At 37.5% G+C, this 22,160-nt stretch overlaps 1 protein-coding gene across 1 annotated transcript in view; it reads left to right on the plus strand.

The window, feature by feature from the left end:
- The window catches only part of LOC5576373 (mucin-5AC), a 255,630-nt gene that overhangs the window by 22,160 nt on the left and 211,310 nt on the right, over positions 1-22,160 (plus strand). The window contains exon 2 of the mRNA XM_021839782.1: positions 21,526-22,008. Within this exon, the coding sequence (XP_021695474.1) occupies positions 22,000-22,008 (9 nt within the window). The 5' untranslated portion in view covers positions 21,526-21,999. The remainder of the gene's footprint in view (positions 1-21,525; positions 22,009-22,160) is intronic.

A 22,160-nucleotide genomic window follows, 5' to 3' on the forward strand; every position in this document is an offset into this window, starting at 1 on the left:
TCCGAGCCACCCAGATTACCCCAGAGTTCAGAAATTCAGATCTACAATTGTTCTAGTAATTTTTCTTACTAAATGATGAAGTTATTTAATGTTCACTGAGCTTTCTCACGAATCAAAAAGATATTTCAAGGAACTTTTGGAGTATTCCAGGCCCTCCAAATTACCCTGGAGTTCAAAACTACAGGTCTTCCCTTGTTCCAGTAATTTTTCTTTCTAAACTGAGTGAAGTTATATAATCTACTATATTGACTGAACCTTCTCATGGATCAATATGCTGTTTCAAGGAACGATTGAGGTATTGCAGATCCTTCAAAATTTCCCCAGGACTTCAGAACTTCAGATCTACTATTTTTCCAGTAATATTTCCTTCTAAACTGAGTGAAGTTATATAATCTACCATGTTCACTGAACCTTCTCACAGACCAATTGGCTATTTCAAGGAACGTTGGTGATATTCCAGGCCCTCCAATTTACCCTGGAGTTCAGAACTTCAGGTCTACCCTTGTTCCAGTAACTTTTCTCGCTAAAATGATCAAAGTTTTCCCTTTGGGGCTGGCACGGTCATTTATGACCGCAGTCGGAAAATGGCTGTATAAAAAGAACCAATGAATAAAATTTACTGTCTTCGGAAAAGTCCTTGCAAATATACTTCCCTGTCAAGGAAAAATTTTAGATGTATGCCTTAATGTCCTACTTGGCAACCTAGAGCATCCTCAACATGCAGAAGTCTGACAAATAGAATAATTAGTATAAAAGTAGCTTAATATGCCTTTTGTAAATACAATTGATGTTCGTACTTGGTAATACAAACCTATTATGTCAAGAAAAAAGCTGCTTCACATGCCTTTTCATGTCCTGGGATATTCTACGACGTTCAGACTATCCCGAAGCTCAATTCTCGAAATTTCCAGCAGTAGTTGCTTGCGCTAGAAATAATCAGCGATGCCAGATTTCTTTGGAAATCATTCCGTAGATGAAAAGTGATAAGCGGGGGGAGAGATCCCCGGCATTGCAAATCCGTAGATTTCCGTTGGAAAAATCCGTAAATTACCGTAGAATAATGAGAATTTCCGTAGCTTTCTGTAGAAAATATACATTTTCAGTAGAATTATCTTACGGATCCGTAGAAAGTGCTCAATTCCGTAGATCTACGGAAAAAAATGCTTCCCAATAGATGTCGCTAATTATGACTGGAAACTTTGTCGAATACACCATGTTTCGGAAGTGCTTCGTTTCGTGGTTATTAATTTATTACTACTAAATCCTGACTCTCATCGCGTTGTAGATCTTATGTACTGAACATCCCGACAAGTTAGATAATCTAGAACATTTGAAATGATCTGATAATATTTGCTGAACACTCAGAAGGTTCAGAATATACGGTAGATTACAGTTCATCACCTTGTATGATGAACAAGGTTGTTATTGCAAGCATAGACTTCAAGTTATGAACTCAAGAGCAGTTTGGAAGACCTAGCACCTCCCAAAAACATATGTGCCATCATTTCTTGTTATGTTTAGCATTTTGAGCACCAAAACTATTGAAAGGCGTTCAAAAAACTGTATAATAGTTCTTGGAAAAAATCAGGCCCCAAAGGGTTAAACAGGATGCGTCGTTATTGGTAAAATTATATTGAATTTATATTTTGTAACTGTCAGAAGAAAACACATTGCTCGCTATTTGGTTTCTAGACAGTCAAGACAAAACTCAAATCCATATTATGCCGTGCACATATAAAACCTTCTTTGTACCTTGAATTCACTTGCTTTGTAGGATTACACGTTTTTGTTCAGACTTGTTTGAACTAACGAAAGTTTCGTTGCGATTATCTTAAATCGAAACTGGATCAAGTTCCTGGAATCTTGAAGAAACCAATGAATTAGAAATTTAGGTTCTTATCTTAAGAAATCTCCAAAAATACAAAAAAAAAAATAAAGTCAAGGTATATTTAGTATTAAAAACATCAGATTAAATTTCATCACAAAATAACTTGTTGAGAATAGTCATATATCTTTACAATATGTCATCATATGTCGCAACATGTATGGTAGTTGAGGGGGCGATTTCAAAAACACATTTTTTCCAGCTTGCTTTGATCAAGCCATAAAAATTATATTGCTGTTTGCATTTGGGATGCAAATCTAGACTAAACGTCCTCCAAATGCGGTAACACAAAACAATCAAGACACCTAGCAACGATTAAATAAATCACCGTCGCCCTAGCAAGAAAAATCTATCTTTGACATCGCATTTCTTGTTAAAAATCTTACCGCGTTTGGTGTTCCCGCATTTGATATTTGCATTTCAAATGCACACAGCAATAGTGTAAGCAAGACATGTCAAACTGGGGTGATTCAAAAATTTATGGCATGCTAGCGTAAGTAGCTGGATACTCCAAGTTGTTCTTGGGTTACCTTAAATAGTCGTTGAAATCAAATTCTGATGGCGTATTATATAATTATATAACTACGAACCATTCATAGTTTATTGAAAAACATATTTACATCCCACCGTTGTAACGATGTGCAGTCTTACATATTTGAAATAAAAGCATGAAACGAGCTCACCAATTATTCCTTCATCCCTGACTTAGCAACCACAATCCACTGTTAGCAATCACAGTCCACTGTCAGCCTCACTAGGAAACGAACGAAGCGCAAACAGAGAAAGGAAAAAAAAGCTTGGGCTTTTGTTCAGCACTCGAGGTTTTGATGTTCTGGAAAGCAATTGAAAACTGCTTGATTGAAGTACTATTGACAAATTTCACCTCTATTGAAATTCGTCATGTACTGTTGAAGTATTGCAATACCCAATCTAAATATCAGTTTGGTGTTTGTTGAATACGTAAGAGCAAAGATTGAATCCTGAGAAAATTGAGAGGATCTCTCTGTAACAATCGTGATCAGCAACTCGTCATGAGTGCTAGTTTATCATCTTCTGCAACAGTTATGATTAAATCGGAACAGATAACAGTGCATGATAAAACCCATCTAAATAATCTCCAAACCTGGACACTATTGCTAACGGATGTTCAGGGATTGGGGACCCACCTCCAATGGTAAATAAGTGAGAGAAGTTGGTTTTATCATCGCTCTGGTTTTGGGGCTCTCGTGCGCTGCTCTTGTTTATCGAGCTTGTTTCAACTTGCGAAACATTGCCAAGCATAGACCGATACAGATGGGGTGGTTTTCTTCGCTTGTTTTGATTATTCTTCGGAATCAAATGCAGGGCACTTTCAGACCTTATTCAGGTGGCAAGTATTGAAATTAGGCTAGTATGAAATGCCGTATTTTGGTATTGTGCAGCAATTTTCTTCTGCTCGGGAGGCGATCGACTTTCAGGAAGAGATCGCTCGCCATGCAATGCAATGGTTAGCCGGTTAGCCCACTAACAACGCGAGGCCGACGCGAAGCTGTGAGGATCGATATGCGGTGTGCAGCTCCAAACTATGTGTGTGTGTGTGTTTGTGTCTTACAACTAAACGTAGAGGTTTAATCATCTTGCGGTTTGCACTTTCATATAAAAGACATGCATGCAGTAGAAACGTAATCGGATACAAAGGAGAACTGTAGCAGGTAGGAAAGCCTGTTGCACAAAAAGTGGCTGTTGAACTTTCAAACTTGCAACTGTTTGAAGATCGGTTTTGGTGGTGTCTGTAAGAAAGTTGTTGAGTAATTTTTTCCAACAGCTGTTCCATTTTTTTTGAAGCTGCTACCCTCCCTAAAATTCTACAAACATCCCACGAACCCCTTAAAATGCATGTTCCTGAAATGAACCCTTATAGTAGCCTTCCAAAGATCTCTTTGGACAGGCACACCCAAATGGCAATTCTGCTCCAGAACTCTGCTAAGATCACCCGGAGTCTACCAAACATTTCCGATATGGAACTTTTGAAAAGCCCTTTCCAAATCCATAAAAAATATCTTACAGTTGAGAAGATTCCGACAAAAACTCGTGCCAGCAAATTGTCAAAGATATTTGCAGAAGTATGATGAAGGTTTCTTCAAAAACGATCCTAAAAGAATTTCACAAGTTTTAAAAAATCTACGAAGTTCTCGCCAAGAAAAGTATAGCAAGCTGCTTCGAATATTTTAAGAAGCTTGCGAATGGACTACTTAGGAATCAAACCGAACGTTGGAAGTATTTGTTGAAAATTTCCCTCTAAAACCTTCTCAGATATTCGCCAAGAATCTTCGAGATGGTTTTTCAAGGATCTATAATACTAACATCAGTCGAAATCTCATAAAAATCTTGCTGATAAGGGGCGGACCTGGTGTAGTGGTTAGAAAACACGTCTCTCACGCCGAGCTCCTGGGATCTAATACCATCCCCGAGATAATCACTCTTTACAAAAAAAGTTATAGCAACGACTTCCTCCAGCAGGGAAGTAAAGCTCCTAGGGCTAAAAATCTCGGTAATAAAGATAAAATGATTTTGCTGATGGATTTGAGAAGATTCCGTTTATAGTTTGCGTGAAACAGTGATGAATTCTGAATTCACTCAATCCCTCCAATAGTTCGGTAATTTTTTTTTGAATATCTCGATATCTGTCAGGAATTTCTGGAAATGATTTTAGTTCATTTTATGGCTCGTATTAGGCACAAATTGTTACAAATCCAGTATGTTACAAGTAGGCTTGTAATATCTGATTGGCAAAATGTCATTGCAAGTATTTAACTAATAATTTAGGATGCAATATTTCTCACATTCATTCTGCAATCAAGAATAACTACTCTTATTAAAAATGGCTCAGCAGTCCTTTTGAGTAGTCGTCACGGCATTCTAGAGTTTCATGAACCACCGGTTGGGAAGTCCTGTCATAAAGTGAATGGTGATTAGAATGAGAATATATGATCTTTGAGTTTCCCCTTTATTACTCATCTTTTTTTTATTGACACAGGATTTGTGGAAGTGAAAAAGTCGTGGCAATTTTCTTCAGGAACGAAATTGTTCCTCTTCCACGTTTTAGTTTTATTCGGTGGAAATTAATGAAATAGGGATAGGGGAAGCGGGGTTTGTAGGTTTGGCTACAGTGCGGAATTTCGATCAAAAGCGTGCTGGACGTAGAACGACGGATAAGCATGGATTGAGCAACGTTTTTTTTAGGATTCTGCATGCATCTGGTGAGTTCGTTTCTTTTCAAAGGAAACCTCAAAACTGTTTTATATGAAACAAGTTTTGACTATATTATCGCGTTTCGGAGTGCTTTATGTTTCTTCGGTTCTCGTATAGGCTTGTATGGGCATTTTTTAGCTTATTCGTAGTGCGATGATTTACCCGTTGTGGTTCGTCGCGTGTCGTGGAATTGGCCAAACTTTATTCGTGCCAGAAGTTTTCGGATTACGACTATTTTTCAGTTTGCACGTTTCGGTCGGTCGGTCAATTTTTACTTTGTTTTGTTTTTTTTTTATTGACAATTCGATGACCCTTGAGGGATCGATTCTGATTTTTACTGGTAAACACGCAGAAAACTACTACCGTTGAACATTCTTCATACTGTAAATAACATATTGTTTCTCTCTTGATTTCCGGCATTCAAGAGATTAAATTAAAAACAATTAAACAACCAATGCTCTGAGTCTATCGCTAGCTTCTCAGGCGAATCCTGACCTGAAACTCATAATATTCCATCAATAAATAAACTTTGGCCAAATCGTGATTACATTTGAACTCAAAAACATGTTTTAAAATTCAAGTTATTTCTGACATGCTGTAAAAAATTTCACTCAAAGCGGTGCGTTGATACCTGAGATCGAGCCTACCCCAGTTAATCATTTCGTATAGAAAAATCGAAAATGTTGCAAATGTATTGTACAATACATACAAATTATACTAAAAAATCAAATATTATCTCGTTAAATGGTACTTGGGCATTTGACCAAAGTTCGTTTGGCATAAATACACATTAGGCCAACAGGTCATTAGGCCGAATGAGTTGAGAAAAGATGGTAGGTATTTTACTTCGAAAATCGATCAACTTATGCCACCTCAGGTAATCAATAGGCACTATTATAGGCAGTATATGAGCTATTAACCTTCCACTCGTCGCGCGGTTAGCCACCGTCAGAACCACCACGCTGCTGTTGTGAACAAAAAGCGAGGTTTTTTCAGCGGTGTTGTACAAAATACAACAGCGCGACGACTGAAGTGTTAAACAGCCTTTCAGTGCCTACTAGCTTCATAAAACATTATCAAATGCTTATAGGCCCTGTGACCATTAGGCACTGTTGTTGACCGTATTTGAGTATATAATGCTTCATTTTAGTGCTCATAAGCCATGTACCAATAAGCCGTACACAGCGACTGTGAAAGTTGTTAAACGACCTAGTATCAACCAGAACAAAACTGAATCGTAGGATGCGGCTTATTTTTCAAAAGTTCTTAAAAGCAGAAATTCGTGTGCTCCTATGAACTCAAATTACATTCAAAGAGAAACCTCAAAGTTTGAGCTAAAAATATAAAGATTTAGAGGTGGCGCAAGCGTCTTGAAGGTGAATTTTCAAGCTTAGCTTAGCTTAGCTTAGCTTAGACTGACTACACATATCAATGGTTGCTATTCCGTGATTGACCGGAGTCAGTGAAAATGCACAAAGAATCAACTAGAAGATCGGCTGGGATTGGCCATAATCTTCTTCAGTGTGCATAATTCAGTGCCTCTATTTATACATGGTCAATAACGGCGCCGGCCACGTCCTTGCAGTCAGGTGGGATTGGGGGAAGGAATGTTAGTGTGTAACCTTTGCTATTTGGAGACCGTGTTTGCCTCTGCATCTCCACAAAGGTTACTGGGAGGGATGTTTGTTAATGGGAAGGATCGTTGGGTCACAGGATTCACTTTGATAAGCGATTAGACCATGATAAATAATTATTGGTGAGATATAAACATGCTTATATGTAAATATTATTTTTTCATTTGATATGAACAATATCTATGTAGAGAAAAATTATGCCGACACTTGACGTGACGAACCTTTCAAAGTTTGTTGAATAAAGTGAACCTTTCGCAAGTCTACACTCGTAGTGTCGAACCATTCAAAGTTTTTTTTTTAATTACAAAAATAAAGGTAAAAGAAAAAGGTGTTTTGAAAAAAAAATTAGACATTAATAATTTATGAATCAGAATTTATGTCGACACTCACAGTGACGAACCTTTCATAGTTTGTTGAAAAATCATATTTACGTCTCACCGTTGTAACGATTAAAGGTGCAGTCATACATATTTTATAGATTAGAAATAGTAGCATGAAACGAGCTCACCAATTGATCCGTCATCCTTGAGCAGCAACAATCCACTTTCAGCTTCACTCATTTGATCGGCTATATAAAAGCACTCAGAGAAAATAGGCGCACGACCCGAGAGGGAAAACAACTGACGACTGCTCGGGCTTTCTTGCTGCACTGTCCAGGAGCAAGTGTCAACTTCGAAAGATCAAAAAGAACTAATCGAACGCGCCACTTTTTCACTTTACCCGACCGATCGCGCGACATGTTTGATCCTGCCCTCATCGCCGGCCCCCGTAGGAGCAAGCGTCAAGGTCGAAGGATCAAACATAACTAAACGATCACGCCACTTTTTCACTTTCACTCGACCGACGCGCGACATGTTTGATCCTGCTTTCATCGCCGGCCCCCATAGGAGCAAGCGTCAAGGTCGAAGGATCAAACATAACTAAACGATCACGCCACTTTTTCACTTTCACTCGACCGACGCGCGTCATGTTTGATCCTGCCCTCATCGCCGGCCCCCGTAGGAGCAAGCGTCAAGGTCGAAGGATCAAACACAACTAAACGATCACGCCACTTTTTCACTTTCACTCGACCGACGCGCGACATGTTTGATCCTGCCCTCATCGCCGGCCCCCGTAGGAGCAAGCGTCAAGGTCGAAGGATCAAACATAACTAAACGATCACGCCACTTTTTCACTTTCACTCGACCGACGCGCGACATGTTTGATCCTGCTTTCATCGCCGGCCCCCATAGGAGCAAGCGTCAAGGTCGAAGGATCAAACATAACTCCGTCTTGAAGGTGAATTTTCAAGTTATAAAAAATGGACATGAGTGAAGTCACCATAACTTTGTTATTTTCAGAACAATTTTGAAATTTTTTGCACCATTATCTTCAAAATGCAATTTATGGAAACTTTGTAGAGCAACAAATTTGTCTAAAATCGAAACTAGTCTTAGTTAAAAATAGTTTTCTTCAAATTTTTCCTCATTTTACTAGAAAAATCATCTTTGTTAAACCGTAACTTCATAAATACTCAACCGATTCTAAATATTTTAACATGTTTTTGAAGCAAATTTAATTGTTCTCAAACTGTTCATACAACACATACACTGTTCATACAACGGCCCAGATAGCCGTAGCGGTAAACGCGCAGCTATTCAGCATGACCATACTGAGGGTCGTGGGTTCGAATCCCGCTGGTCGAGGATCTTTTCGTAATGGAAATTTTCTCGATTCCCAGGGCATAGAGTATCTGCGTACCTGCCTCACGATATACACATGCAAAAATGGTCAATCGGCAAAGAAAGCTCTCAGTTAATAACTGTGGAAGTGCTCATAAGAACACTAATCTGAGAAGCAGGCTTTGTCCCAGTTGGGACGTAACGCCAGAAAGAAGAAGAATACAACACATTTTTCTAAAAAATAGTTTTGATTTAGTTATTTAACAAAAAAGCTACCAGAAAACATGATTTTTTGTTAAAAAAAAAATCAAATTTCTTTGTTTAAGTTTTTTCGCCGGAAATATCATTTTCCCTATAAAGCATGTTGCTTTAATTACAAGCTGAATAAGGCTGTTAACATGAGCAAACATATTTTTGTTTCAGAATTATTTAAAAACTGTTGCAAAGTCCTTTTCAAAGGATTAACAAATGAGAAAAAACAGTTTCAGCTTTAGAGATATTGTTTAACTAGCAAAAATTTAAAAAAAAAACTGGCTTTTTTCGTAAAAAATCCTGTTTTTGTAAAGTTTTTGTTGAATAACTTGGTCAAAACTTTTTTTTATTGTAATGCTTTGTATGAACAGTATAAAAACAATTAAATAAGATTCTAAAGCATTCAAAAATATTTGGAATCGGTTGAGTATTCATGAAGTTATGATTAAACAAAGACATTTTTTTTAGTAAAATGAGGAAAAGTTTCCATAAATTTGGTTTTGAAGATAATGGTGCTTAAAGTTTCAAAACTGGTCAGAAAATAACGAAGTTATGCTGACTTCACTCAAGGTCATTTTTTATAACTTGAAAATTCACCTTCAAGACGCTTGCGCCACCTCTAATTCTTACTATATTTAGCTCAAACTTTGAGGTTTTTTTTTCTAATGTGATTTAAATTCATAAGAGCACACGAATTTTAAGTTTTGAGAACCTTTGAAAAATAAGCCGCACCATACTGAATCGGGATGACGAAGTTAAAGGATATTGTAAAGCAAAAGTCATTTCTCTGCCTCTGTTTTCACACCCAAGACAATATAACAATGTATTAGGATCTGCAATGTCCCAAAATAAATCTGCGATAAAAATGTTTTGATATTTTTTTTTTTTTGCTTGTACAGTCGACTATCCACATCTCGATATCTCTCCCTATGTCGATGGTTAGATCGGTCCCTTCATTCTGCATACATTTTCACTCTCCATATCTCGATATCCTCCTTATCTCGATACCTCCCTATCTTGATGTGATTTTTATTCCCGATTTTCTCTTCGTATGTCGATATGCCCATTATCAAAGGTTACTAGACTAGATTTTAGGGATTCAAAATAATTTGCTAAGACGAAATGACGTCTGTCTGTTTTCAATTTTCCTAGTAACGGAGTGATTTTCAATCTAGTATTCATTAAAATTTGTTCTATGTCTCGATCTCTCCCTATCTCGATGGTCCCTTCGATATCGAGATGTGGAGAGGCGACTGTAGGACGTTGGGGAAGGGGGATGACCAACCGCGAACTATTAGCGATTAGTTTTTCTGTGAATTTGGTTTCGCTGCGCTGCTATGTGGTAATAAACATTTATTGATAAATTCGATCAGGACCTCGTTGGCATTGCCAGCATCGCTCATAATTTAGCATATAAAAATTACGCATGCCGCTTCAAAGTTATGTCATGTTAATGCGATATTGAACATACGTGTGCAGTGATGGAGCAGATCGAAAATGCACCGGGAATTTTCAAAAAAGACTTCGAAATCCGTAATATGATCCGGCATCACGTAGCAAAAACACATCTCTAAGGAGAGAAATAAGAAAAAACGAGAGATAAGCAAACTTTTTTTTTTCTTTTTGGTTTTTGACGCGTCCAGTAAAAATTGTCATTCTCCATTTCAGAGACTCGGTACGAATCGCGAAATTACTCTTGAAAATTCGAGTAGTGGTTTCGTTCTATAATCATCTTAACGTGAATATGATCTTCAGACGAGTTGTAGAGGAAGTAATGATATACTTTTTTGCTGAACATTGCAAGTTGGTAATTCATGTCATTTTCAAATTACAAGCAATTTTAAGTGAAAAACTATGTAATTTTTAGATGCCTGTAACTTATGGAGTTAATTCGATAAAATTTATCTTTTGAGCGACCTTCGATTTGGCAATTTTTGGTGCAAAAACTGTGAGAACTTATTTTTTTTAATTGCGAACATTATTTTCAGAAATGCCCTTCAAAAACTCGAAAGTCGTCCGTAACTCACAAGATTTTGTATATTGTATATTCAACAAAGTTGTATGCATCTGAAGATCACATTCACTTTAAACTGAAAACAAAAAAAAGTTATATAGTAACAATTGTTTATTTTTAGGTCTATCATTAGTCGAAACTTCCAGAATTAATTTACAAAGCTCATATGGAAGGTTATTTCAAGCCGTTTCTTTTTCAAATCCCTGTTGGAAGCTATGCGAATTAGTAGCATCTTGCCACACGAGTTACAATTGTCAGTGTTCGGGAATCAATTTGTTTTGATGATAAATCTTCGAGCTGTTTGGTGGAATACCTATAAGTAAATGAAAAACCGAATTTAGTACTATACCTTTCAAGGTGAAACAGTTTGTAATCAATTTCTAAGATTGCACTAAAACTTCAAAGGCATAAATCTTAAAAATAAAGCATTCAACAACAGTATATTTTGGCTTTGTGCACTAGCAGAAAGCTTAAAAAAGGAAGATCAGAAACGTTTGCCAACTATTTCTCCAGTTTAGTGCCTTTAAAAACGTGAGTAGGGGCACAAGCCAGCCATTGTGGCGGCCATCTTTGGATTCCGAGATGTTTCACCTTAATTCCACTAGAATTATGTGCATACGATGGCTTTCTTCGAATCGAGTCCGGTACACGACACTGAAGACGGTCTTACAGATGAGGTCAAAATACGCCCACAGCGAATACATTACTTTTTTAAGTAAAATGGGGTTAGAAGAATACCGTGATGAATCAAAATCCACACGGTACCAATATCCGGACACTCTGATAATATTCAATAATTAAACGTAAAATTAAATATAATTCTGCCTGTTTTTAACCATATTAAGTATTTATGATACTTCTGATCATTTTTCTGATAGTTGTAATCTAGTTATCATTGCCAAATAATCAATAAACATGCAAAATAAATATGCCGCTCCGTCTGGACGTCATTTTTTCGCATTGTTAGTTTATTCGGTAGAAGTGTTGACAAACGCAGGTCGAGTGATTTTCTTGTGATAATGTGTTTCACTTGTATTGTTAGTGAAGTGATTTAAACGGAATTAGACTCAAAACGATAGTTTTATGATTCGGGGTTTGATGTCCCCGTGGAATATGGTGAAAATGTGTACTAAGAGGTGTGATAAAAGGGTGTCCGGAATTATGGCCAAATGTTTTGAATCCGGACATTGCTTTAAAAACTATAGTTGAATCAAAATTAACGGATGTAAAACTAGTGGTAATAAGGGAAAACTTGTTAAACAGCTACAGAAGGCATTATGAGTGAAAACAAAGTGATTTTTATGGAAGAACTGTGTGAATCTATCATTACTACCATAGAAGTGCATCGCAGGTAATTCAAATACAAACAATACTCATTTGTCGTCTATTTGAAGCACTGTGGGTCGCAAAACTGCTTTATATTGTGTGGAATTTGAATTCAATACAATTTTCGATTCAATAGTGTCCGGATTTAAAGACACCACCTACTTCAGGTGTCCGGATTTAAGGACAAGACATGCTTCATTATTTTAACGATTTTCATGGTAAAATCGTAAATTTTAAGGAAAAATTTATCACCTACATTAAAATCTGATTAGAAGTTGCTCATTTAGTAACAGAACTTTGATCGTTTACCCATGATTCTCATCAAAAATACAATTTGAACATTTGTCGCTGCTGGTTCGGCCGGGTATTGATGCATCACGATACTTCAACACGATTCCAATAAATTTAACTATCATCATTAGATTCTGTACTTTTTTATTCATAATAGGGTAATTTACGGCCTCGGAACCATTTGACTATTATCAATAATCAAATTTAAAACGCCAAATATACAGTATGTTTCTATACACCAATGAAAACATTCAGACGAATCTTTGTACTGTCAGCTTCTTGCTAATGAGATTTCCGAGACTGAACAATTTCGCCAGAGATGTAATCAATTCAAATGAACACGCTTCAAAACGCGACTCACTATGGGCTGCCGAACAGATTTCCCTGCAGTTCTTATGGGAAAGCTGCCGAAGAGAATGAGTCTGCCTACAATAGTCGCACGGACATGAGATTTTATAAGAGTTGTAAAAACGTTTCCAAAAAGCTTTTAACAGGTCTGTCGGAGTGAATCGATAGAGGATTGAGCAACGCATAAATGTTAATAGACAAACACGTGGTTTATTTTCTGATGTCCGAGTAAATTATCTAAGAAGCGCGGCATCGGCATTGACTGCCGAGAATACGTAAATGCCCATACTTGATGGATTTTATAGACAGCTTTTGAATTAATGTTCCAATTCCAAAGGTATTTTCTGATAAGCCAGCAAAAAAAAAAACATTTTTTGTGCGTCTACATATCTGCTCCTGGCCATTATCACACCAATCATTCGGCCAGTTTCCCCCTAGTGTTGTTGTATTGATCACCATTCAAGAACACGAAGGTGGACTGGAATCTCAACACACAAATGCACCTTCTCTTTCCACATCGGATTGCGGGCAACTTTTTGTTTCACTTTTCCATCAACTTGTACGTACATGAAAGGCCCAGGAGCTCTCGTATAGTATAATAGGGTGGTTCAAATTACAAAAATTGTTTGAAAATCTCTCATAGCCACTTTACAGTCATTACTGTAAAAACAAGAGTTCGTTGAAATTTTCAGAGTTTTCAGTGGTGCTTCAGACGATGTAGGTTTTTAGGGAAACAAAAAAAAACGTTTGTTCCTCAGCAACAATGAATAATAGTTCTACTGGTATTAGAAGTATTATTTTAGTTTCTTCCTATAAACATCAAACGTCTTCATGTCAACCTTAAATCCTCACCGACAATGCTGAAAATTTGACAGAACTCTAATTTTATCTTGAAGATTGTAAGGCAGATATGAGAGATGAATTTTTCAACCTTTCGTTTCAAATTTGAACCACCCTACTGAACTGAAATAATGTCGTTCGTCGGAGTGAGTTGTTCAGTGCCGATCAAGGTCAGCAACTACTCTTATCCACCGCATAAGCGGCTCGTGTCATATACGGGCATACAACTAGAACTGAGAGTGATATGAATATAATAAGAATGAACCTGTTCGCGCGAATCGAACAATCCCCGGAACACGCAGGAGATTTCTTCACCTTCGTCGCCAGTGCACATTTCGACGGGTTCGTCGCTCGAGGCCGCACAAGTCTTTTGTCTTCGTCGATTAAGTTGTGACCGTTTCAATATTTTGCCCGGTGAATTGGGGATGGGTTCTCGAGAATATTATAAATCACTGATAGCATCGGCAGGATGTGCTTTAAGTTAGCGATGAGGATTCCTCTTCCTGATGGTCAGTCGCAACGGACGGACCAAGGACTGATGCAAGATTGATGAGCTCAATCTGTAGAAAACAGTCTTTGCATTCTCAACTTTTCGTGAGTTTCGCTTTAACTGCTCTCAAAAAGTCATTGAACAGCGAAAGATCTTCTTTTTTTCCTAGTTCTACGTAACAACTGAGACAGAGTCTGCTCCTTAGATTGAAGTTCTAATAAGCATTTCCATAGTTATTACCAGAGGCATTTCTATTCCAAATGATCAGTTTTGCATTCGTAAGTACTGTGGCAAAAACGAATATATTCTATCCCATTGCTGAAAAGCTACGCGTTCAACGTTGAGGCTATTTGAACCTTACAACTTGTGATCTTTAAACTTTTAAGATTGTTATGTTGATAAATTGAGATTGAAAGTAATTACAAAATGAAATCGGCCCCGTAATGCATCATAACGCTTGAGCCTGCGTATGAACAGTTTATTTTGATAAGTTACATACAAAAAATGCATACATACAAAAAATCGTTCAATCTTATAAAGAATTACCAAAATTAACTGTTTATATACTGTTATGGACTCAGATGCTATGAGGCATTGCGGAGCCGATTTGATCTTGCATAATAATTAATTACAGTAATTGAAATCATTCCAAAACTGCTTCCGGTATTAAAAAACTTCGTTAATGGGTTGATGTTCCTGCAAATGTTGTATTGCCCAGTACCTCTTTAAAATTGTTTTTTTTTCGTTTCTATAATCTTTCTCAGTAAATAAAACACCTCGTAATGTTTCAAATCGCAATGACACGAACCCGCGTCACCTGCGCATGATTATTCCCTCGGCCCAGTTTTGTGCGCTGCCCATTGAAAGTTATTTACCATTTTCAAGGCTGGACCCGTGGCGGGAGCCGAACAATTGCCAATTGAATTTCTCGCCTTCGGAATGGTCAGCCAGTGGGACAAGTCACCTCTATAGCTCTGTTTTGCAGTTTAAACGATTCGATTTGCTGTTAAGTACAATTCAGGACGGTTGGCGAATGTCACCCGCGGAGCTTTCGATTTCGTTGAATGGAAAACAAAGGTGGCATTTCGGTACGTGATCATGATTTAGCAGCTTGAATGGAATGATAATTTTGGCTTTATTGCAATATGAAGGTTGAATCTCGCTTTGGGAATTTTTCTTTCTTTATACGAGGCCTGCGTTAAGAGAGAGTTTGGGACCGGTTTTACACAACTTCGAGAGAAGTTTCACAGTTTACCAAGCTGTCGAGAGAAGCTTTTCCAAGCTTCTGAGAGAAGCTTTTATAAGCTTCTGGGAGAAGATTTCCAAACTTCTGAGAGAAGCTTATCGCAGCTTCTGCGAAAAGCTAATCCAAGCTCTGAGAGAAGCTATCCTAAGCTTCTAATAAGAGGTTTCTGAGAGAAGCTATTATAAGCTTTTGGATGAAGCTCTTTCAAGCTTCTGAAAGAAGCTTTTCCAAGCTTATGGAAAAGGCTTTTCCAAGCTTCTGGAAGAAGCTTTTCGAAGCTTGTGGAAGAAGCTTTTCTAAGCTTCTGAGAGATGCATTTTCAAGCTTCTGAGATAAGCTTTTCCAAGCTCCTGAAAAGAGTTTTTTCAAGCTTCTGGGAGGAACTTTGTCTAGCTGCTTAGAGAAGCTTTTCTTAGCTTTTGAGAGAAGCTTTTCTAAGCATCTGAGAAACTTTTGCAAGCTTCTCAGAGAAGCTTTTCCAAGCTTCTGAAAAAGGCTTTCCCAAGCTTCAGAAAGAAATTCTTCCAAGCTTCTGAGAGAAGCTTTTCCAAGCTTATCCAAACTTTTGAAAGAAACTTTTCCAAGCTCCTGAAAAAAGCTTTTCCAAGCTTCTGGGAGGAACTTTGTCTAGCTGCTTAGAGAAGCTTTTCTTAGCTTTTGAGAGAAGCTTTTCTAAGCATCTGAGAAACTTTTGCAAGCTTCTCAGAGAAGCTTTTCCAAGCTTCGGAAAGAGGCTTTCCCAAGCTTCAGAAAGAAATTCTTCCAAGCTTCTGAGAGAAGCTTTTCCAAGCTTCTGATAAAAGCTTTACCATGCTTCTGGGAGAAGCTTTTCTAAACTTCCGAGAAAAGCTTTAACAAGCGCCCGAGAGCGATTGTATCCCGTTTGGCATAAGGTCGTTTGGCATAGAGCCGTTTGGCATAAAGTCGTTTGGCATAATGGTCGTTTGGCATAATGGTTATTTGGCATAAAGCGTGGTGTTCGCTCAGAGATTTTCCAAAATTTTTGTGACATAAGAGAGCATTACTAAATAAAGCATGGGTCTGGTGGAAGATCTTTTCGGAATAATAATTTTCTCTACATCCCAGAACATAGAGTATCTTTGAGCTTGCTGAGATATACATATTTGAAAATAGTAAATTGGCAAAGAAAGTTCGCAGTTTTTAATAAAGGGAACGCTCATAGAATATTTCGCTGTAGATCAAGCTCTGTCCCAGTTCGAACGTAACACTTGATGAAAAATTTTTGATAAAGGAAGGGAAAATTAAATATTAAATATTAAAAGCTCTAATCCAAATATCTGTTACTGCAGCATAATGCAAAAATAGCCTTTATAGGAGAGCAGATTATTTTTCGTTTAAATAACGCAAAAAAAAAATCTTCTCACAGTATAACTCAAATAAACAACACATTTTTAAAAGAAAATATTTGTAGCAAAACTTTTCAACGATTCAATAAAAATTTTAATTCTGGAATTGTACATCAAAAACACGTAAGAAGCGAGAATTTGTGATTAAGTCAATATTTTTTCCAGCATATCTCGAAAGGCCTGTATTTGCAAAAATGAATGTGATGAATATTGGCAGATTCTAAAGTGATTGTCATTATAACAGCATGTCTTGCAAGAATTGATAACACGGCAAAATATAAAAATGGTTAACATTTAGCCTTACTTAATAATAAAAATTAAAGAAGTTTAAATTTAAAGATGTGCCTATTTAGGAAGAAGGCAAAATTCATGATTAACCCCAATAGAAGATTGGACGCCAAAAATTATTGCGGCATGATAAATCGAAAAGACATCAACGCGTTCAGAATTATCGAAGTGATTGTGCTACTTTTCCCCGAATGTTGTTCTCCGAGTGTCGGTTCCCCGAATGCCAGTTCCTCGAATGACCCTTTTCCTCGAATGCCATTTCCCCAAATGACCGATTTCCCCGAATAATTTAAATAGGTGCTATAATAGTCTTCAGTGGCTGGATAGTGAACGAGAAAGAACGATAAGCAATGAAATGAAGGAGGTATTCTGCTATTCTCGGCTATACACATGTTGGAAAAAATGATGAGGACTCGAAAGAACCGCCAACTAAATAAAGAAGGGTGTATATTGGATGGCCAGTTCGTTCACCATTATGAAATGTATAAAGTTACGACAATTATGAGTGCTAAAAATTTGAGAAGATCAATGTTATCGAATGCCGCCCATATGTCAAATGGAAACAATAAAATATTTAAAAATATAGCTCCAAAGAACAGCAATGTATGGAAGAGGGTGAAATTTATTGAAATTTCAATTCAACAGTTTTCATATCCATAATTATGGTTACATTATGGTGCAGAAGAAAAAACCATAGAACGTTTGAAAGAAGGGAAAATTTGTGCTAAATATATCAAAATTTTCAGCGCAATTTTTTTTCCAATAGCGAAACTCAAAAGAAGAATTAATATTTGAAAGAAGAGTAATTTCTGGATAAATAACAAAATACTATTGGCTATTACTTTCCTAATATGCTTTAGTTTGTTCAAGAGCATATGATTGTTGAATAAAGTGTCAATTGACTTCAAAACAAGCCTGATGTCATCAGAAAGATTCAATAGAAACAAAAAAACGAATGTCATCTTGCTTGCTTTCAGACCCATTATGCCAAATGACCATTATGCCAAACGACCATTATGCCAAACGACTTTATGCCAAATGGCCATTATGCCAAACGACCTTATGCCAAACGGCTTTATACCAAACGACTTTATGCCAAATGACCTACCACCCTCTGAGCAGCTGAGCAGCTTGTAAGAGAAGCTTTTCCAAGCCTCTGAGAAACTCTTGCAAGCTTCTGAGAGAAACTTTTCCAAGCTTCTGGAAGAGGCTTTCCAAGCTTCAGAAAGAAATTTTTCCAAGCTTCTGAGAGAAGCTTTACCAAGCTTCTGAGAGCACCAAGCTGCCAAGAGAAGCTTTTCCAAGCTTTTGAATGAAGCTTTTATAAGCTTCTGAGAGAAGATTTCCAAGCTTCTGAGAAAAGCTTTTCCAAGCTTTTCCAAGCTTCTGAGAGCACCTTTTCCAAGCTTCTGAGAGAAGCTTTTCCATGCTTCTGAGAGAAGCTTTTCCAAGCTTCTGAGAGAAGCTTTCCCAGCGTCTGCGAAAAACTAATCCATGCTCTGAGAGAAGCTTTCCCCAGCTTCTAAGAGAAGCTTTTCTAAGCATCTGAGAAACTTTTGCAAGCTTCTCAGAGAAGCTTTTCCAAGCTTCTGAAAGAGGCTTACCCAAGCTTCAGAAAGAAATTCTTCCAAGCTTCTGAGAGAAGCTTTTCCAAGCTTCTGAGAGAAGCTTTTCCAAGCTCCTGATAAAAGCTTTACCATGCTTCTGGGAGAAACTTATCTAAGCTTCCGAGAAAAGCTTTAACAAGCGCCCGAGAGAAGCTTTAACAAGCTTCTCTGAGCAGATTTTCCAAGCTACTGAGAGAAGCATTTCAAAGCTTTTGAGAGAAGCTATTTCAATTTTCTGAGAGAAGCTTCTCCAAGCTTCTGAGAGAAGCTTTTCCACGCTTCTGAGAGAAACTTTTTCCGAATTTCTGAGAGAAGCTTTTCCAAGCTTCTGAGAGAAACTATTCCGAATTTCTGAGAGAAGCTTTTCCAAGCTTCCAAGCTTTTCCGAACTTCTGAACGAAGCTTTTCCAAGCTTCTTGGAGAAGCTTTTCCAAGCTTCCGAGAGAAGCTTTTTCAATTTTCTGAGAGAAGCTTTTTCAAACTTCTTAACCCTCTAATACCCAAATTTTTGTTTTCGATCTAAATATTATTTTTCGTTATCTAAAATCATTCTAAACACGGTTTGGGCAATGATTTATTTTTCTTCGCAGATTTATGAATTTTGGTTGTTGAGTTTTATTATTTTTATTTTTGAACATCCCTATCCTTTTCAATTTTTTCTTGAAGCCTCTTCTGGTTACTGATTTTTGACAATAATAAAAATTTGAGTTTTTACTATACTTTTGAAAATATGAATTTTTTAATTTTTTTCTGGAACATTTTTTGTTTTCCGTGTAATCAACGGAAAAACATATTTGAAATCATTTCAATACCATCAGGGTCTTCTTCTGTGATAGGTTGATCGTAGAAAAATATAAAAGGTACGATTTTTATAATACACGTTAAATGAATCTCAGGCATTTGTAGGTTATATAAGAATACATTTTTTCAAACAATTTTCAATAATACAAAAAAGTTTCAAAAATCATAAAAAACTTTTCTTATATGCGTGTTATGAGTCAAGATTTAAGCCAAAAATAAAATCATTTTAATTTCCGAGCTACGAAAAAATACAAAAAATTCCAAAGTCTACCCCGTCTAAAGGCGGGGTTGGGTATTAGAGGGTTAAAGAAGCATTTCAGAAAAGCATTTTCAATCTTCTGATCGAAGCTTTTCCAAGCACCCGAAAGAAGCTTTTCCAAGCACCCGAAAGAAGCTTTTCCAAGCTTCTGAGAGAAGCTTTTTTAACCTTCTGAGAGAAGCTTTTTAAGCTTCTGAGAGAAGCTTTTTCAAGCTTCTGAGTGAAGCTTTTCCAAGCTTCTGATAGAAGCTTTTCCAAGCTTCTGAGAGAAGCTTTTCCAAGCTTCCGAGAGAAGCCTTTCCAAGCTTCCGAGAAAAGTTTTTTCAAGCTTCAGAGGAAAGCTCTCCAAGCTTCTGAGAGAAGCTTTTCCAAGCTCCTGAGAGAAGCTTTTTCAAACTTCTAAAAGAAGCATTTCAGAGAAGCATTTTCAATCTTCTGATCGAAGCTTTTCCAAGCATCTGATAGAAGCTTCTCCGAGCTTCTGAGAGAAGCTTCTCCAAGCTTCTGAGAGAAGCTTCTCCGAGCTTCTGAGAAAAGCTTCTCCGAGCTTCTGAGAGAAGCTTTTCCGAGCTTCTGAGAGAAGCTTCTCCGAGCTTCTGAGAGAAGCTTCTCCAAGCTTCTGAGAGAAGCTTCTCCGAGCTTCTGAGAGAAGCTTCTCCGAGCTTCTGAGAGAAGCTTCTCCGAGCTTCTGAGAGAAGCTTCTCCGAGCTTCTGAGAGAAGCTTTTCCAAGCTTCTGAGAGAAGCTTTTCCAAGCCTCTGAGAGAAGCTTTTCCGAGCTTCTGAGAGAAGCTTTTCCAAGCTTATGAGAGAGGCATTTCCAAGCTTCTGAGAAAAGTTTCTCTAAGCTTCTGAGAGAAGCTTTCACTAGACTTTTCTGAAAGAAATTTTGTCATTTTCTGGGAGAAGATTTTTAATATTTTGAACGAAGATTTGTACAATGGTTTTTCTAAAAAAAATCAAAACTTTCAAAAAAAAAATTCACAATTATCTGAAAAAATCTTACAGAATGCTTAGAATAATCTGAAAAAAGAAAACTAGTCATGGCTTAATCTAAGTTTTACAGGTTACCATGCATCGAGTTTTTTTATTGCATATCATTTCGGAAATGAATGTCTGACTATTATTAGACAATTCGGTAGCCTCAATTGACAATTGAATAGTAAATCGTGAACTAATATCGTGCAAAGGTCAACAACTCGTGAACTATTCCACTTGGTCTGGAACATTGTTTCGAAGCATTTTAAGTTTTACTGCAGGTCTACCGGTTCGCCACAGTTCGTACAAAAAAAACCTGACATAACCCCGTCTCATTTGTGCTGCAAGCACCAGTCGGCACACATTATAGTGGCAACACCCCTCCCATTTATGGCCCTGGTCTGGCTCTGGCCGGTGTTGCACGTTCACCTCTCATATGCTGATGGACTTCCTCAAAAAATGCTCGTAAACACTACCGGCTCAGACAACTTTTGTGTTCAGTTACTAACTAAACGTTCGGGCCTGATCCCAAACAGCGACAAGTCACCAGGGTGGCCGGGTTGCTTTTTTTTGTGTTATCGGAAAGATTGATGAACTAAAATTATCAGACTGATTAAAAAGTCTCATCTGTATGAATATTATAGTTGAATCCCTTTACTAGCAGCATCATTTTTTCATCACAAAAATCAATCAAATCGCAATAACTTTTTTGATTTTCGATATTTTTGCACTATTTATTCACAAGTTCTCACAAACTCTTTTACTCTTAGTCAATTCTGATCATTAGTTATCTGGATTCGGAGATATTCCGAAATTTCTTGGGAGGCCGACGAGTTGGCATAACCAATGCAAATATCTCAGGCTATAGAAGATCGGTAATTTATTGACTTTGGTCTGTGAATCGGTGAGACTACCGAGAAATTAGTAGATCTGGCAACCCTGCTCCACGCCACCACATCATGTATCGTTTTTAATAATTCATTTTTTACCTTCTCCGTTTCCTTTACAGTCAATCACCGCATCGTACCCTACCGGAAAAAAGGCGTTCCAACGAGAATTGTGTGCATGTGATTAGAATTTCAAGTGTGCCATCCACCCACCAGCCGATCGCGAAAGAATAGAATTCAATCAAAGCCGGTAATGTACATCCGGCTTTTTCGATGTGACAGCATTTTACGACCAGGTGTTTAAGCCCTTCTCCATCACCTTAAGAATTCTCGAGAAGACCCGTTAGAGACACACTCCGCCACACAGAAGGAGTTACCACGCGAATAGTGTTCTTCCCTTTCGGTAATCATAAGTTATTGTGATTTACGACTCAAAGTGTTCATCCATCGACGACGAAAAACTGTTTATCCAATAGAAAGAAGTGCGACGCAGTGAGGGAGCAGCTTACCTAGAAGAAGAAACCCTCCACGGGGGACCGCCTCAGTTATAGGCAAGCAGCAAAATTACACCGAGCAGCAATTAGAAAGACGCAACAATGTTTCCGGTAAGTTGAGTCTTTTGCAGATCAGGTGAACCATCCTCGCACTTTAGGAAAGAAACTTTCTACGGTTGGACATAATTTCTAGTGCTCTAGTTATAGAGATTTAATGTCTTTGACAAAATGTCTTAGGGGAATTTGAACTTTATCTGGTTTTA

The sequence above is a fragment of the Aedes aegypti genome, chromosome 1, assembly GCF_002204515.2.
Source record: "Aedes aegypti strain LVP_AGWG chromosome 1, AaegL5.0 Primary Assembly, whole genome shotgun sequence".
In the NCBI taxonomy this organism is placed as follows: Eukaryota; Metazoa; Arthropoda; class Insecta; order Diptera; family Culicidae; genus Aedes; species Aedes aegypti.